The 20189-nt window shown below is 36.9% G+C and overlaps 1 protein-coding gene across 1 annotated transcript in view; it reads right to left on the reverse strand.

Annotated features, from left to right (window-relative positions):
- The window catches only part of PPFIA2 (PTPRF interacting protein alpha 2), a 281670-nt gene that overhangs the window by 99637 nt on the left and 161844 nt on the right, over positions 1-20189 (reverse strand). Inside the window, exons 4-5 of the mRNA XM_030446493.1 lie at positions 13325-13426; positions 4985-5149 (exon numbers count right to left, since the gene is read on the reverse strand). Of these exons, the coding sequence (XP_030302353.1) occupies positions 4985-5149; positions 13325-13426 (267 nt within the window). The remainder of the gene's footprint in view (positions 1-4984; positions 5150-13324; positions 13427-20189) is intronic.

Here is a 20189-nt window from a genome sequence, read left to right on the forward strand (position 1 = left end):
TAAATTATTGGCTTTAATGTTAACATTTGTTGGTACAAAAAACAGTAAAGAAAACATTCTATTATTACTCTTTATCCAGTTGCCTACTTTGGTTGCGGATGCATTTTCTGATGGGACAGTGTTTATTTCCTGTGACATCAGTATAGCATGTATCACGCTTTTTGCCTCAGTATTCACTACAAAGTTCTACCCTTGAGCTGTCACGGGCATAGTGGTAGAGTCTGTGGGAGTGAAGAACAAAGTCAAAGGGAATAGGCTGGCTTCATTCAGTGGTGCTGAGAGACTGGATTACCTCATCATAGTGAGGTCTTTTTCACCTTGAAAAGGTAATGACACTCAAGCGCAACTCCTGATGAGTGGGAAAGCCACAAATATTGTGTCCACCATCCTCACAGGCAAGAATTATCCTGGGAAAATCTAGGGATGTACACACTGGTCAATGCTGAGGAAGTTATAGAGGAAATCTTCCTGGAAGCCATTTCCAGGCACATAAAAGACAAGATGAAAGAGAAAAGCCGGGATGACACTTTCAAATGCAAATGACATCCAGCAACCCTTATTGCCTTGTGGGATGAGGTGACTGGCTCATAAAGAGAGAACAGAAAATATTTTTTCACTTTGCCTTTATCAAGGCTTTTTGCAAGATCTTCCACTTAAACCTACAGAAAAGAGTGAGGTATGAATTGGATAAATGGCTTGATTATTCAGTGCACTGAAAATTGGCTGGACTGCAAGGCTTAAAAGTTTCTGATAAGTGACACAAAGTCCATGTGGCACCCCATTACTATGAATACAGTAACTCCAGGCCACAGGACAGACATGGGGAAGAGAAAGCATTTTTTCACAAAAGATCTAAGGGTGAAAAAGGCCAGACACATAGCCCAGTCTGGACTTTTGAGACTGCATCTGGTTTTGGGCTCCTTGGTACAAGAAAGACACTGACAGACTTGAGGGAAGGCCCACCAAATTGGTCATGGTCTGGACCACAGAGCATATGGGGAAAGGCTGAGAGAGCTGAGTCTAGGCAAACACCATAGAATCATAGAATTGGCTGGGTTGGAAGGGACCTCTGAGATCATCAAGTCCAACCCTTGATCCAGTACTGCCGCGGTTCCCAAACCATGGCATTAAGTGCCACATCCAGTCTCTTTTTAAATATCTCCAGGGACGGAGAATCCACTACTTCCCTGGGCAGCCCATTCCAATGCCTGATCACTCTCTCCGTAAAGAAATTCTTTCTAATATGCAACCTAAACTTCCCCTGGCACAACTTAAGACCATGCCCTCTTGTCTTGCTGAGAGTTGCCTGAGAGAAGAGACCAACCCCCCCCTGGCTACACCCTCCTTTCAGGGAGTTGTAGAGAGTGATGAGGTCTCCTCTGAGCTGCCTCTTCTCCAGACTGAACACCCCCAGCTCCCTCAGCCTTACCTCACAGGACTTGTGCTAGAGTCCCTTCACCAGCTTAGTTGCCCTCCTTTGGACCTGCTCCAGGACCTTAATCTCCTTCCTGAACTGAGGGGCCCAGAACTGGACACAGGACTCAAGCTGTGGCCTCACCAGCGCTGAGTACAGGGGCAGAATCCCTTCCCTGGCCCTGCTGGCCACGCTGTTCCTGATACAGGCCAGGATGCCATTGGCCTTCTTGGCTACCTGGGCACACTGCTGGCTCATGTTCAGCTTCCTGTCAATCCAGACTCCCAGGTCCCTTTCTGCCTGGCTGCTCTCAGCCACTCTGTGCCCAGCCTGGAGCTCCCCATGGGGTTGTTGTGGCCAAAGTGCAGGACCCGGCACTTGGCCTTGTTGAACCTCATCCCGTTGGAATCAGCCCAACTCTCCAGTCTGTCCAGGTCCCTCTGCAGAGCCCTCCTGCCTTCCAGCTGATCCACACTCCCCCCAGCTTAGTGTCATCTGCAAACTTGCTGATGATGGACTCAATCCCCTCATCTAAATCATCAATGAAGATATTGAACAGAACCGGGCCCAACACTGATCCCTGGGGGACACCACTAGTGACCGGCCACCAACTGGATGCAGCACTGTTCAGCACCACTCTCTGGGCCCGGCCCTCCAGTCAGTTCCTAACCCAGTGCAGAGTGCCCCTGTCCAAGCTGTGGGCTGACAGCTTCTTCAGGAGAATGCTGTGGGAGACATAAGAAAGTTCATACAAAATTTTATTGTTGTCTGAAACTAGCTAGCCAGAAGATGTGGAGAAAACAAAGCCAGCTGCTTCTTGGAGATGCAGTGACAATACAGGAGGGAACAGGTACAAGACTTGAGTCTTGTAACCTGTACAGTTAATTTTATTACATGTTTATAACTATTAATTCTAAATGTCACAGCTAATGCTTTTGCCACTAGCATGTGCTCTATTGTGTTTATTTTCTCATTGCAAACATGATGAAAGACAAAAAGGACCATAAAGAGAAATTTCAGGAATTCAGATATTATGGAAAAAAATTTACAATGACAGTAGTGAAACACCAGAATAGATTTTCTTCCCTGGAGATACTAAGGAGGTAATTAGACAGGACTGTAAGCAACCTGAAGCAGTTGGTCCTGCTTTAATCCAGATGTCCTCTAGAAGGTCCAGCCTACTTCATTCTGCTAATCTCTAAACAATGAAAACAGATTTTCATAGCTGGATGAATAGCTTATTTCTGATCTGAAATAAATCAAACTTATATAATATTTCTATCAAATAAAATTTAGAAGAGATGATTAACATGCCATAAGGGTTTTTCAGCATATTTGCGTGTATGTCATCTTTTTTATTTCCATTTTTGAATAAAAATCCCAAAAATGGTGATAATGTGAGGTATAATGTGATAGTATTATATTATCAGGTAAGTGGATTATATATCCATGTCTTTGATTCAGTCCTTCTAAAGACAGATATTACATCATAAACACACAATTTTTGTACAAGATTTGTACCTAAAAATAATATGTGCTTGGTTTGTACCATTTTTTGAAAATCTTTTGTTAAACTTTTCCCTTGATTGATCTTGGATTTTTTAAATTCTAAAAATTAATTGTTATATTAAAATAAAAAAGGTTTGATGCAGAGATTAATAGCACAGATGAAAAAAAGTCTGGTCAACCAGTTTTAAAACTTGCTTCTTCAGTTAATATGCAGATGGCTGATTTTGCTACACTGATAATTATTGTTACTACTGGGACAGAAACACACTAACTACATAAAACGTATAACTGTGTAACTCCCATATTTTCAAAATAAATGAATATTGATTAACCTCTTACATTTAAAAAATATAAAACTAGGATTCTTTAAAATATAGATCTAAATAGTGTAGTTAGCTTCAATCTAATTCTGTGAAATAATTTTCAAAATGAGTTGTAAAATAAACTGTATAGTATCTAAACAAAAGCATTCAGAAAAGAAAATGTGTAGTAAGTACAAAACTACTGAATATTCAGAATCTCTCTAAACTTCAGTACTTGCTATTTCTCATATTTATCCACCACAGTATCGAAAACTACAAAGCAGGACAGCTCTCTACTCTCTGTACAGATTCACTAACGTTTAAAGCATAGGCTAAACTATCAAAGCTGTGTTTCTAAGCCTTGTTGGTCCTTAAAAGATATTTTTAATAATACAGGATTTTGTAGATCGTTATGACTTCCAAAAGCTTACTACAATTAATTGCTTGCAGCAGCTGGAAGTCATCACATTTCCTTTTCTGGATTTTCTTTAAGCAGAATTTCATGATATGGATCTGAATAGAATATGTAACTGAAGAGATATACCTAAACACAAAGTAAGTTCCTTAAATTCATTTAACGTTGAACCTGTTAGTGACTTATAACCCACAGTGTTTCACATCTTTATTACTAATAAAAAAGAAATATTACAATATAACTACAGCTGTTTCTTTTAATAATAATTCCTTAAACACTGTCACATTTCTGAGTATATTTCTGAATTTTAAAAAGTTAAATTTATTACTGTGGGACCATCAAACTGCTTCTACACAGCAGAGCTCAACTGTGCAGTCAGTGTTTTTCAGCTTCTGTGCTGCACAATGTGTCTCCTGCTTACTCAAAAATATCAGAGAAGCAAATCAGCTGCAGGAATGAGGCTGAACAAATCAGCCATGACAAACCCCACATGGAACTATGTTCTTTGACCATGTGCAATGGTTCTCACATTCTCCCTGCATGTGTAGTTTTGAGGCAGTTACTAATTCAGATTCATCATAGCATCATTTCTAGATTTGAACTGAATTTCTGAATTCATACCTCATAGTTGGAAAAAGTGTCATTCACAGAAATGAGTCTTTCCAGCACAGGGCACATAAGGAATCTAGTGGAAAGATGCTCTTATTTAGCATGACTAGATGCAGTTACCATCACTGATTTTTATCTTGGTCCTGCAAACTCTTCATTACTTCAGATAATGAAGGATCTAATACTAATCTTAAGATACCCTACTTGTAAAGGGAACACTACTTTTTCATTAAGTGCTAGTAAATATCTATGAAACCTAGGGGTTTTCCTTCTAAAAATTTTTAAGTTAGGTTCCTTTATAAACTTAGAAATATCTCGTGCTTTTTTCACTCTTGTTTTTTTGGTTTTTTTAAAATTGAGATACCTATATTTTCTCAGCAATAACTTGAAAGCATATTATACAGACAACAAACTCCATCAGTTGCTGTTATCTTATTAGTGCTGTTAATTGCTGTTATTCCTATTAGTGCTAATAGGAGAACTATGCCTAGCAAAGGTGATATCAGCTTATTTTGAAAAGTCAGTACTATTGTTTACAAGATATCTTAGGCAACATAAAGTGCATTACAGCTATTGGTCATATATTCTTACGGATTTCTGTTGACGTGTGTAAGTGCTTTACGTACAGGACATGATTTGAGAAGTAAATAAACAATACTGTTGCTCTGATGCATCATAAGGCACAGTTAAGTAAGTTTAAGAATGTATTCATTAAGCTTTTTTTCCATACTGTACCTTTTCATCCAAAGCCTTGTGGTGCTCAAAGAGAGATTTCAGAGCTTTGAGGACCTCAACTTCACTGGAAACTCCTGAAGGAGACTGTGCTTGCCTTTTCACCACTGTCATCCTCAGTGATCTTTCGTGTCTTGAGACAAGGCACTCCAAATGTTCCAGTAACAGCTATTGGATTTAATATGAAAATTTATCAATTCTTGTGCACCAAAATGCTACAGAAATGGTAACTACAAAGTGAATCATGCCATGTGGCACCAGTTGTAGAAGAAACTGGAATTACTGACATTTAATGATTCTAAATCAGATTGAATAAACAGAAAAATAGGAAATCTTCTAATGTTTCAAGTACAAACTTTAGTATGAAAATTGAGAACAGCAAACCACTCAGCCCAGGGTCACTATTTAACTAAATTGAATATATACTTACAAAATTATTTGTGAGAGTAACTGATAAGCATTGAAAATATATACAAAACCAGCCTCAAGCATCATGCAAAAATACTAAAGAAGTTTACAATTAATTCACTCTAACTGTAATACATTTTAAATTTGTACTGGAAGTAACTGAACAAAATATGTAAAAGCAAACAGTTAATTTTATTACATTTTAATAACTATTAATTCTAAATGTCACAGCTAATGCTTTTGCCACTAGCACATGCTCTATTATGTTTATTTTCTCATTGCAAACACGATGAAAGACAAAAAGGCCCATAAAGAGAAATTTCAGGCTATTGCAAACACCTTTACAATAATCTATAACTAACCGATCATAAACACATATGACAATTATTTTTCATTGTTACTCTGAGGTTAAATGAAAAAATAAAATTATATGTTGACACTGTACAGAAAATTCCCCATTTTTTTTCAAAGGCTTCTTATTGTCTTAACATAAAAGACACTTCATTAGTTGTAAACTGAAAGCAGGGTAGCTAAATTCATGAATCACAATGCATGTTAAATGTATTGTAATTACAACATACAATTATATCAAAGTCAATGAGCTGGAAATTGGAAGCTACATGGATAATTGTTTATTATTTCTCCTTTGATGGAGTTCTTAATAAAGCTACTATTACTATAGACATAGATTTATCTGCAATCCATAGTTATTCTCAGTCACATAACGACCTTTATTGTTACATGAAATATTAGATAAAGAAGAACAAAACAGTGTAATCACATTATGGTTGTAATGTACTGCTATTAAATCAGAAATTATTGGGGTTTGATGTTATCTTTGCTTGTAAAATGTTTTGTGCCTGGATTTGCATTTGGTTACAATGTTATCGTAACTGTGTTGTTCACAAAAAATAGTGAACATACATACAAAAAATCTTAATACATTCAGAATAGTAATGACTTCACATAGTTCAAGAAAGGAGGATATTTCTAGTGTTTCTGAACTCAAATATTATCGAAAGCAAATGAGTAAGAAATAATGAACTTTGTCATTCAATCCCTCTAAGGCTGACAGGAGATACCAGTGGATATTTAATTGAGGCAGCCCAAAATTATAGGCAAATATGAAGAGACCATCACAGAGGCATCAGGAACTCTCTACAGTGGGCTGTGTGCCTGCAACATTTTGTTCTCTCTGTACCTGGACTCCACCCCATTCTGTACCCTTAGGGTAGCCATACCGATCTATACTGTGGACTTAAATTTCTCTACAGTCATTGTCACTTGCCAGCTGATCCTACTAAACCTGGCTCATCCTGCTCTGTTGTCTCTCTTGTCTGCCTTTCTTTATGCAGGAATTTTTCAGTGCATCATATATGCTTCTGGAACAGTCTAAACCCAGCCTTGATGCTACAAATTTCTGGAGAAACTGCGGAAAAAATGGAAAATTTTGAAACACAGGTGACCTTCTAGCATGTTCATTCCTTCCATAAGTCTGAAGCTCAAACTGACACAAAACAGCTCAAAAGAAAAAAAACGTGGTTACTATTTTTTGGACTAATACTGAGCTGTCATTTTTCATGTCTTACTACCCAAACAACTTTTTTCCCAAAGAAGCACTGTGACAATCAAAAGGAAGAACTCTGAGAGCCTGTGTGCAGGTCTTAGTTACAAGGAAAAGTGGGAAAATATGGTTTAGAAGAGAACAATTATAGTGACACTGAATTCTGGACATGGGAAGAACTTTAAAGACAGAAGGAATCACACATAATCTATAGCACAGAGATAACTAAAGAACTCAGGATAAAAACTAACATGCAGCCAGCACCTCATTTTGAACTGGTATAGACAGATAATTTCAACAGGAAATTTGAAGTCATTGTGAAGAAAAACAAGATCCTTACTTAAAGAAGGCAAATGGAGATTGAAAAGACTGAGGAAGACGGAAAAAAAAGTTAAACAAGGTTTTCAAGTATAAGATGATAGTAGAGTGGTGGAAACTCAGGATTTCTAATGGGCTGATCATGGAGTTCACCATGGGGGATTAACAGTGCAGCACCCTAACCTTTTGTAGAGCTCTTAATAACATATTCAGGCTAAGTTACCACCACGCTTGAAACATGCATATAGACATTGAAGAAGAGAGTGGATCAGGTCAAACTGTTTGTGTGAATTTACTTTATGTAAAATTAGAACTTGTAATATATGTAAATGAATTTGTGTTCATAACCAGTAGAATTCAGGGATAAACTAAGAAAGAAGTGACCAAAAGCAGATGAGACATGTCAAGACCCTAACGGGATTAACTTCTGTCTTGGAGATAATTAGAAGTGTAAGTCCTGGCACCACTGAGACAGCTGGGCACTGGGGGAGTGTAAACACCGGCACTAAAGGCAGGATGAGGCTGCCAGAACTAGCAGATAAGGGGAAGTTTTATTGCAAGGGTCCAATTATCCTCTATAACAAGGGGATGAAGTCATCAAGAGCAAGAAAGGTAAAAAGTTCAACCCTGAGGAAGACTTCGTTACTTCATCTGAAGACCCCCAAAGACCCCCGAACACATCCCCAAAAAGACAACTCCGCCCAGACTCCACCTGTTATGAATATGTATGTAAGGATGATGTAACCTACCCTTTTACTGTATAAATATCCTAACCCTTTCCCTTAACCCTGGGAACTCTTTGTCCAGTGCAAGCTGGGGGTTTCCCCGGATCCGAAAATAAATACCTTTGCTGTTTAAAAACTCAAACTCTGTCTCTAAACAGTTTTGCTTGGCCTTTTTCGGCTTCAACATGCATATAAAACTAAGCCAATAAAAGTCATCCATATTGATAAGTGAATGGTATCACACATAATCTTGTAGTATGGTCATTTTGAATTTGCCTTTGTAACTCTGATTTGAGCATTGGTACCTCTGAATCACTTTCCGTATGATTGGGCCATAAAGCGACAGAATGAACCTTGATATTAAACTTCACTAAGCCACACTTTTGCAGCAGCTTAAAGCCACTTTTGCTAACACCTTTTACAATGGTTCTTTAAGGGACCTAAATCACACATTTGCAGATTCCCCCCTATATAATTCGAGTTACTATCCCAATAAAAACATTTGTGAGACAACCACAAGATTTCATGTCAAAATAACACTAAGAATATTGGTTGTTCATTCAAGCTATGAAAGATTTGCTAGAAACAGCTTTAGGTATTTTGTTATGGTGTGGTAAAAATGTGGTATTAATAAAGTTCATGTGCTGCTGAGCATTTTCTGCTCCTTCACACAGTGTCAAGCTTCTACAGTTGTTGAGCACTCAGAGGGACAGACAGCTTGCAAAGAAGATGAAGATCAGCAGCAGTAGGGTGAACAGAATCACCCACGCATCATTGCTATGCTTTTCCTACTGTAAAGCATATGCTTGACAATGAATTATGAAATAATCTGACAAGTAGATTTTATTCTTATGCTGTGAAAATTTTAGGATCCTCAAGGTGATGTGCTGATAGCTGTATCTTAGCTAAGTAGCACCAAGGTTTCTGGAACTCTGGACTGTTCATGAGTACAAGGAATGTTTAAAAATATTAATTTAAAAACGGCAAAATGTTTTGTGGGTGAATGAAACATCTTTAAAATGCTAAAAAGAAGTAAATCAATAGGAATAGAGAAATTAAATATAACCAGGTTCATTCTCACACACCTAAGCAAGTGATTGATTTGTGTGAAGTTGAAATGAATAGCTAAGTTTAAAAAAACTAAATAAATAAACTACACCTATCTATATTATACTACACCACCATTACTACATGGACACTGATTTACATATGAAAAATGAGAAAAAGTTGAAACATTCATTTTTAGGAATGATGCCTCAGTAAGCTGAATTTAGTGTGACTCAGCAGAGTCTGTATTACCCCAGGATATGGATTTTAGTCAATGTAACATATATTGATTAATTACATTAAACAATATAAATTTTTATTTGTTAAAAAAATATTCACAGCAGGATAATAAACGAAGAAATTAAAGACTCGTGAGAGGGTGATGGAGAGAAACGGAGACTCACGATACTGCAATACAGGAGAAAAAAGTAGAAGTTTAGAGATTTACTAAAATGAGACAGAATTAGCTTAAGGGACTCCTTAAAGGAAATGGGCAATTATCTAAGAAGGTCCAGATGAAAATTTCTCACCAGCTAAGGCAAAATCGAGTTTCTTTTCAGTCTATATTTGGAATGCACATTGTTCAGTGAATCTCCATCTCTGGTGCAAGCAAAGAAGACAAGTAAGCAGACATAGGATTGAAGATTACCTCTAAAACCTGTCACAAAATCAGTTTGAGAGGTGACCTCAAATAACTGCACTGGTAAATCACACTTGAAAATTTTTCTTTGAAAAAACAGGTACAGCCTGACTGCAGCATATGTCCCATGTCTGTCTTTCTGTACATCCAAGAAAGAAAAGATAATACAGGCGACATAAAACCTTAATGGAAGCACACACATATGAAGCAAAAGTACAAAAGAAATTGTAATAATCAGAATAATGATACAAAGTAATAGCAATTAAGAAAAATGTTTTTATGATAGTAATAAACTCAAACATAACTATTAGATTATGCAGACTATTATATAGTACTACCTACTGTCACCCTGTTTTCTGTCACAGTTCTTATGTGACAAGAAACAAGTTCTTATGGGAGAAGAACCTCATGAGTCTAGAAGATAGATCATGATAGATCATACAAAAAAAAGAGGAAAATTTGCTGTCATATATTAGTGCAACACTACTTTTGCACTAACAAAACTAGGGAACAGTTATACTTATTTTCATGTGTACAATGCTTTCAGACTATAGGAACTCATGTTAAAACATTTAAAAAAGAAAAAGAGCCTGATTTTGTGTCAGCATCTATCAAACTGATGTGAATAGGACTATGTGAATAGGCTAAGTAAATGAGTTGAATAAAGGAGTTAACACCATACTTTTTAAAGATATTCTTAGTTTTCCAACACAATAAAATGGAAGTTTACTCATAACATATAGGGTTTAGTTCGAATCTATGCTTATTATGAGGCTGCAGTGCCTAAGCGAAGATGTTTCATAAATGCTTCACTAAGGAATTGAGGCAATAAAATACAAGTAAAATTGAATCTAAGTCATTCTTGTTTACTGTATTAAATGCTTCAGCTCCTGAGGTATTAAGTAAAATAAAGACAATACCACTGTTACTGGTGATTCATTCATGAACATCGGTTTAATTTTTTCTCTTGAACTAAAACACTTCAGTCCAATTTAAGTAATATTTTTTGCTGTATACAAAAGAATATATATGGTTTTTGTTCTAGTGAAAAAACCTACAGATTAACCTGTATCAGTGTTGTAACAGATTTTTTGTGTTCAGTTGTCAAAGCACACTCCAAAAAAATCAAGTACAATGATTTTCCAGAGAAAAATTGTCTTCCTCTTAGAAATGCCACACCAATTGATAGCTACACATATACCTCTGAATTTTCTATTTTGCCTCCTATGCTGATAGATAAAGCTGTCAGTTAAATTCTTGACATAAAAATATTTCTACTGTTGTATGTCAGAAAAAAGTTAATTGTTGCAGGCCATAAAATATATGTATTCAAAGCAAAAAGTCTGTAGGGAGTTTTGCTTAATGATAGTTGTAAACAGATTGAATAGGAACTTAACATTGGAGTAAGACTTAAACCCAGGTATTTAGGATGAGACCTGGAGTTTATTGGTCCTGAAGAATGTAGTTCCAGCATGCCCTCTCTTGAACATATTTTACTTCCAGGATCTGCCACTGCAGCTTGGCACAAAATGGTGGAGACAGGCAAAATCTTTACAAAGTTGTCACCAAGAAATAAAGAAACACACAGGGATGCATCTATAATAAAGAATATATATATATATATATATATATATATGCATTATTATGCATGAAAGTGCCCTGGGCAGGGAGGTAAGCCTTGCTAGCATAGTTAGGCTAGAGTTGGGTTAAGTGTGTGATGGAAGAAAGTAGTATTATTTGGACTGACTGTATATATTAGAAAAGATATTTAATTCCCTCACTGTAAAAGTGCATCATTGGTCCTCCAAAATTTATTTTATTGGAAACTTTGAGTGAAAAAAAAAATTAGAGCAATTTTCTTACAAAATAAGATTTTATTTCCCATTAATAACAGCATAAGTCTCAGTTTGCAAAACTGTCTCTTTATAGGTAGTGTCTTCTCAACGAATGTTAGCAGAAATCTCATCACTAGCTTGTCATCAAGAGTATTCTGAAGACAACAGCTTTGTATCTAAAATTATAGATACACATATATACTTTATAAAAGAAGTGTACAGCATCCTACATAAGACAGAATGACTATTACAGTAAACTCTGGCAATTAATTTAGTATATAGTAGCTTAGAAACTAGTGAGGACATGATGGAGTGATAATGTATTAATGAAAATGCTAGAGGTCAAAGTCACTAAGTGTCCATTTTTTTCTTTCTCCTTCCCCATTAAAATTTGGACTATATCTTCCCTTCTTGTCTTCTGAAACATTTCCTGCATTTATTATGTTTTTGATAGCCTAGATCTTTTAATCCCCAATACCTAGATTCAGCCACATTCTGAAAACACCTGGAGAGATTTTTCTAATTTTAACCGCAAGGCTTTCTTGCAAGGATTATCACACTCTATAACTCTCATTCGTTGGTATTAGTTCTCCTGGAAAATCTATTGCTGATTTTTCTTTTACATAGCACCAGAAGCATAAGAGTGGATGGTCTTATATTTTCTTTGTTTGCAAAGAAAGTGCCTGTAACAGAGCTCAGCCTGACTTAGACGATGACTCGCAGTTGACACATCTTCCTTTTCTCTCAGTTGTTTGGCAGTTTACTGTCTTTGGCTACCAGGCTGTTTTGGGATTTTTGCTAGTTTGTATTGTTTATATCAGACCCACAGTAAGTATTGGTACACAGCAGTTTTAATATACTGAAGCTGGCATCCAGCTACATTATCCCTTATGTTAGAAGGGGTGTGGCTAGTAGGTCGAGAGAGGTTCTCCTCCCCATCTGCTCTGCCCTGGTGAGGCCTCACCTGGAATATTGTGTCCAGTTCTGGGTCTCTCAGTTCCAGAAGGACCAGGAACTGCCTGACAGAGTCCAGCACAGAGCGACCAAGATGACTGAGGGAGTGGAACATCTCCCTTGAGAGGAAAGACTGAGGGAGCTGTGGCTCTTCAGCTTGGGGAACAGGAGAATGAGGAGTGACCTCAGCAATGTTTATAAATATGTAAGAGCCGAGTGCCAGGAGGATGGAGTCCTTAGGTTTGTGGTCCACCCATACTGCTAAGCTGTGACAACACCATTTGAGAATTTTAAGAAGGTGTTGACAGAATAAATTTTTCTGACTGAAATAGATTATAGTAAACTTAGAGTGAAATGCTGTCCTCTCTCACCTGTATGGTACATCATATTTACTTCTGAGGTTGCATGGCTGCATACAAACTAAACAGCAGATTCACTGCAGTGTGTGCAGCAGCCTTCATCTCATCTAAATCCAAAGAACGAAGGAAAGCTGGGTCTGTTGTAACTTTGCCTTTTGCCTTGATACAAGAGGCAAGGATATGTACATGTTACTTATGCAGGCCCTGGGGTTTTAAAGTCTGCATGAGTCCCTTGCTTTAGGAAACATTTAAACTCATTGGACTTCCTATGTTATACACAAAATCTGCTATTTTTGTAATGTCTTTCTTATTCTTACAACAATCTCCTCTGGTACTGTAGCGAGTTATTTAGAATCTTACAAGTCTTATGTACTTATTAAAAATGCTGGAATTTTGTCTTATTTATGTAAGAGAAGATCTAAACTTATATAAAAATATATTTCTCCTGCTTTACACATGCATGATACCCAGAAAAGGTCTACTGGATACTTACTCTTGTGTTGTTTCTCTCAGCTTTCAGTTCTGAAATCTCCTCCTCTTTTTCAAGCAGCTGTTCCCTGCATGCATTCAGTTCTTTTGTCAGTGCAGCAAATTCCTGGAGAATAAAATTATATCTGCAGTTACTCAAGATGCAAGCACTAGAATAATTAAATCCATATGCATTCTAGAGTTTGAGGATTTTAAAATCATCAGCAAGATCTAAGATGTCATATGAAAGCATCAGGTTCTACTAAAACCATTTCAAGTTTTGGCCTATGGAATACAAAGCATGGGTGGAAAACACTGATTTACGTTTACAAAAAAATTAGGGTTCAAGATGATGGCATCATCTTCCATACATAAGCTATGAGAAGCACACCAGAAGAATAAAACTGGACTATTTCATAGCAACCAAGACACTAGATTTCATAATGAGGTTCAATTCAACATATCCACTAAGCAAGTTTTCTTGTCTCCATAAGGCAGCAGTTGCAATGTGGCATGGGAGAAAAAAATTAAGGTTAAGATCAACATTGTGAAAGAAAGAAAGTCTCATAATTTTTACTTGATATTTGAATTTTACTATTAAAATGTATTTGGGCATTATAGTGAAAGTTTGTGATGAGTCACAGCAATATTGAGGTTTGGACTGAATTTCCTATGAAATAACATCATAAAGTGAGACTAGATTTTCAGTTGCTTCCAATGGTAAGTTTTACATATGCAACTAACAGATCTGAGGAAAAACCAAACTTTTCAGTCATCAAAATTTCTATTAAAATGTCTGAATTTAACCACTGCTATGAGTCCTCAACAATATATGTTTCTGTCAGTACAAAGGGCAGAGATTTGGTATTCATTTCAATAATGAAAGCATTTTACTCCATACATGTTTGCTTCTGACAGTGGATGTATATATTAAATTCTAGCAGTTAATTTTATCCATTACAGCAAAAAGATGCTACACATCTCAGGGAAATGGTGAGTCAAAGGATGAAGAGCCCTTAAAATCTGTCATCATGTGTCAGAAAAAAAGATGCCCTGATCAACAGCATTGCCACTTAGCAAAGATATAAACCTATTTTTAAATAAGTTAAATTTAGTTTGACCAAATTAGTCAGTGCTTAAGAGCTCCCACAAATAGCAGAGTTAAACTGAAGTTATTCCTAATTATCACTCTCCCCCAAAAGAAAGCAGTTTAAGAAAAAAAACCAAAACATGCCCAGGTGGTTTATTTTATCAGCCAGTGGGATGCAGCTGAGACTAATCTACTTATTTAAGGCAAAAGCTAGGAATGATCTCAAAAGGGCTTGGTTTGCTGGTTCCCTTTGAGTTCCTGAAAGTAGCTGTAATCTGAACAGATTATTCTTCAACCGAGTGGCAGGTATTCCTATTCTAAGTAAATTTCTAAGTACTTATTGGTATGTGATGTTATTAATAATATATCTAAAAGTGATTTCAAGTAATACTCTGACAATGTGTAGGTTTTTTTTGGTTTTTTGTTTTTTTTTTTTAATTTTTCAGCAGCTGTAACTGGATCTCCATTAAACTTCCATGAAATTTGCATGATGGTTAAGGAAAGTGGTGTTCTGATATCCTCAGTGGATTTTGTTTTAGAGATCAGCTATTGATCCCATGAAGCAGGCAGTGAGGTTTTAAGCTCAAAACACATCTGGTGACTTATAGTTCTGGTTCTTCTACAGTAAGTCAAAGCAAGTCTGATAAGATCCTTTTGTTGCTTTGCTTGGAAACAGAACAGGTATAAGTTTATCAAATTGTATATTCTTTGCTGTACTGAGGCAAGGCTGCTACCAGCACTACAGTCCTGATGCTTTGGTCAATACAAGGTCAAATAATCAAGGAATAGAGTTCATACTATTCTGAGTAGGACGGAGCTTATTCAATGGAAATTTTCTTTGGCCATCAGCTTAAGTTTTTCCTTGCTTAAAAAATGTACATGGCTCAAAAATCTGCTCCAAGAGAATCTCATACCTGATGTAGTGTTCTCTCATCCTCAAAATACCTTCAGCTTACATTCATAATAACTATTAGTATCCACTTTAGCCTGTGTCCAGTATTTCACACATTTTGGCTTAAGTCAGTGATATAGCACCTTAAAGCCTGTTAATTATTTAGTTGCTGGTCTTGCAAATTCCTCTGTGCCCTTGACATATCTGTAGCACTAGTATTTATAAGTCACCTCCTTGTACCTTGGGTGGCCAACTTTCTTCATCTGAAGTACTAGAGACTGCTCAGTCATCAAGGGCTTTGACTTCTCAGCTGTGAAGAACTTTGAGCAGAATGACAGGAAGAGGTTTTTCTTTCTTGGTGTTTGAACCATAAGCGTGTTACATGAAAAGCCCCAAAGGAAACTTGAGTTTGCCCTAGAACTTCACAAGTTATTGTTTCTGTCATATCTGTTTTGATAAATTGATAACTAGAATAAAACCTCACAATAAGTTCCCTTTCAATTCAGGCTTCCAAAACCACAAATAAAACTCATTTTAAATATATCCCCTTTGTCTGAGCTATCCATGCGATATGATATCCATATGATAGTGCTCCAGGAAATGTTTCTCCCACAGGTTAGGTTAGAAGCAAAATGAAGCCAATTTTTGTTTTACCTAGTATGTAATAAATAAGATGAGGAGAACAACCTCTGCTCTTGCAATTCCCTCCAATATAAACAGGGGTCAAGGGAATACTGTCATCTGGAATTATTATTTGCAGCAGAAATCTTGCATGGTCAGTCATACTTTGGGAGCCCTGAAGGTAGTATCTGTTGCATAACTAATATGATTTGACAGGCACAACTGCACTCTTAAAGCTTATGTAGAAATTGTGTGACTAGAAAGCTAATTAAAAACTAAATTGAATTATAACTATTTTTTAAAAATTCAGTTGTTTGAACTGTTTTTATATTATACTATGACAACAGAATACTAATGAAGTTATCTTCTAACTAAACAACCTAAAAAAAAGAGGTTTTTTTAACATCTGAAAGAACATTCAGGCTAGGAGCCTATCTGCCATTTCTCTTTTTGTTTTAATATTTGGGCTATAACACTGTCTTACTGGAAAACAGCTGACTCAAACTTGCATCCCTTTTGTTCATCCCATGTTTATCTTTGAAGAGAGGGCAGGAGCCTTGAAAACAAGTTCAACAGAAACTTGTAGCTGCTGAAAAGAGGGCTAGGCATTTCAAAGTAAAAAAATAAAAATAAAAAAAAAATCAAGGACCTCCCCTGGTGAAGCAGCTGAGATGCAGTCAGAGCAGAGGCTGAAGGGTGCCTGGGAGAGTGGGAGGCCATGGGGACAGGCAGGCTGACAGTGCTGCCAGATGTGTTGGCAGCAGGACTGTGCAGTGGAGGCAGACCACAGCTCCCTTACCATTAAACCTGCCTCTAGGGGCTGGCTTACCAAATGCTGCCTTCCTTGCTTATTGTACCCAGGATAGGCCTGGGATGTTTATTTTTGATGACCTAATAAGCAGAAAGCATGTATAACAAGTCTCCAAGCTGATGGTATGCCACAGAAAGCATGAGACCTAGTTGCAATACTTAATTGTTCATCCTGTTTATACAGTCCTGAACAGAGAAAATTAAAATGCAAATAAAAACAGCCTCTCAGCATCCTCACACAAAAAAAGGCAACTACTGAAAACAAGGATAAGTTTTGTAAGGGAAACAAAAAAAACATAAAATTCAGTTGGAGAAACAATGGAGGGATGATGCTTAAAATCTCTTCCTCTATATTTTCCATCTTGGAACCACAGTTCACTTCAGGAATGACTGAACCAAGTATTTGCATGGAGGAAGAATGGTTTTATTTTACATTCAACAGAAGCTATTTGCTTCCCTACAAATTAGATGGAATTCCTTCAACATAGGGCGTAGTACTACAGTTCCCTTACAGTTTCAACCCCTTATTTAGTAACTAATTATAGCTTCTTTCTTAGTGTTAGAATGATAGAACCATAGAATCAATGAATGGTTTGGATTGGAAGGGACCTTAAAGATCATTTAGTTCCAACCTCCCCTGCCAAGGGCAGGGACACCTCCCACTAGGCCAGGTTTCTCAAATTCCCATCCAACCTGCCCTTGAATATATCCAGGGAGGGGGCAGCCACAAACCCCCTGGGCAAGCTGTCATTGGAAATAATGTTGGAAATTCTCCACACTTTTCAAATGACCAAGGATTTATTGTAGGACTTTTTCTATTACTCATACACAAATTTCTTATAGACTCCTATAAACAAGACAAAAAACTACAAAATTCTGAAGGTATTTCACTGTGTATCTTTGAAATTTACAACCTCCATACTGATCATCTTTGATTCTCGATTAAGTTGAATGCAAGATTTAAAAGTATAGATTTAGTGCCAGTGTTCTGAAATGTGTATTGTTGCATTTCTTTTCAAGATAAGACTTCACTTGCACACAACTTTAGATTTAAAAATCTGTACCCTGAAACAGGGTATTGCATCAGGGTCCTAGTAAGAACAGGAAATCTGTTTAGATCTCAGGACTAAAACTCTTTGTCCTTATAAAAATCATACTTTCAAAACTGTCAGTAGCCTCTGAATTAATCTCTTAAATGTATTATCAGATCAGTTTGCACTATGAAGTTGTTTGCCTGGAGAATTTTCTATACTGCTCCACTAATAAGTCAATTAAAATCAGTTCAGTCTCCCTTTTCCTCATTTTTATACAGTAGGCTTTTTTCTTTTATCCCTTCATGAAAATTGGCCTGAATTAAATATGATGGTGGGCCACAATATGCCAAAATACTCAATTTCTAATTTTAACCAAGTACTACTTTGTTTGACTCACAGTATTTTCAGAGACAGGGAATAAGGTGCTTTTCTTCAGATGTGACCTTAGTGGCTTTTAGATCATCACTAAACATGCTTCAAAGCATCAAGGAATTAACTGTGTTATCCTGGGTACTTTATTGGTCTGCAAAACATCTAAAATGCGGAAAATGTGATTAAATGTGACACTGTAAGAGGTTATTATTTACAGAGAAAAATGAAAAGGATGAGATTTCTGTTATGTAAGAGACAGTGGACTTGTTACCCCATGCTCTCTGTATTTTTATTTTTCTCCAGAAAGGTAACCATGTACAGAAATTCTGAAATATGCAGTTACTCACACATAATACACAGAGTCAGTGCTCCTTGAAAGAAAACAAGCTTTTCTGAGTCTCAGACCCAATGATAACATCTACAAGAATCAAGACTCAAAATAGATTCATACAAAGAAAATTGGACAAAGGGAGAACTGCTGTATAGCTTTTGACAAAGAAGGAATTCCTTGTTTAAATACCTGGTTCAACTTACAGCAGATTTTGAACTAGGTAATGCAAATATTTACTTACTCAGCCATCCCTTTCTGGGTAGAAGAAATCTCAAACTTGTGTAGCCTCTCTATAGATATCCTAGCATTGTGCATGAATTTTTACCATTATTGACCTGTTCCAAGTTAATGCAGATATAATTTTCTTTTCCCCTGAGGAAAACCAAGATCCCCAAAATTCTCTTTCAGTATCTTAAAATAAACCCCAAACCAGATTTTCTTCTAGATTACACCCAAAGAGACTACTAGACAACTTAGTATTATACTAGATAAAATGTATGTATGTGATTAAGGCTTTTGAACATATTGAATGAATTTGGATATGCATTTAGCTTTGCAGCATATGTAACCTCATTTTTCTATAAATGTCATCTGAATTCAACCACTGTATCATGTTACTTTCATGATTTTTTTTTAGAAGAACAAGAGTGCCAAAAGTACTCAAAATATATTACAAGTCAGCCCAAAAGAAACTAAATGGTAAATGTTTAAACATTAGTTGACATTATAGTACTCCTAGATAAGTTTAAAGATAATGTGAAGAATATACCCCTGTCAGGAACTGTGATGTATTCTGGCTGATTTTCCTGTTATAGTACCCACTTAGAATCATAGAATCATAGAATAGGCTGGGTTGGAAGGGACCTCAGAGATCATCGAGTCCAACCCTTGATCAACTACCGCCACAGTCACTAGACCATGGCACTGAGTGCCATATCGAGTCGCTTTTTAAATGTCTCCAGGGACGAAGAGTCCACCACCTCCCCAGGCAGCCCGTTCCAATGTCTGATCACCCTTTCCGTGAAAAAATTCTTTCTAATATCCAATCTGAACTTCCCCCGGCACAATTTAAGACCATGCCCTCTTGTCTTACTGAGAGTTGCCTGGGAAAAGAGACCAACCCCTGCCTGGCTCCATCCTCCTTTCAGGTAGTTGTAGAGAGCAATGAGGTCTCCCCTGAGCCTCCTCTTCTCCAGACTGAACAGCCCCAGCTCCCTCAGCCTCTCCTCATAGGATCTGTGTTCAAGTCCCTTCACCAGCTTGGTTGCCCTCCTTTGGACCTGTTCCAGGACCTCAATATCCTTCTTGCTACTGAAAGGATAATTCCTACAGACTTTAGAAGCCAAAGTAAATCTCCTCAACAACATCAGTATTATGACAGTGCTCAATTTTTGGCAATGACTTCTCACACAGGATGACTTCATAAAGAAATCTGGCACTACTTACAGAAGGCATCGGAATGAATCTGCTATGATAGTTTTCACTGAAAGCCAAGGCAATAATCACATGAATGTAATTCACATGGCTTTAGAATCACTGCTAAAAAGTAGTACAACAAATAATGACCCATTTCTCTAAATAATACCAAACACAAGCCCAAGTTCCATTACTTCCCAGGCTATCTTGCAAAAAGTGTAATATAATGTGAAAATGTAAATTTTACATGACATCAGCTAAAAAAAGTGTAGTTGACATTCCTGTTTTTTTTCACAGTCACTTGCTCTTCGATGGAAAACTGCT

Source organism: Calypte anna, chromosome 1 (assembly GCF_003957555.1).
Source record: "Calypte anna isolate BGI_N300 chromosome 1, bCalAnn1_v1.p, whole genome shotgun sequence".
Lineage (NCBI taxonomy): Eukaryota > Metazoa > Chordata > Aves > Apodiformes > Trochilidae > Calypte > Calypte anna.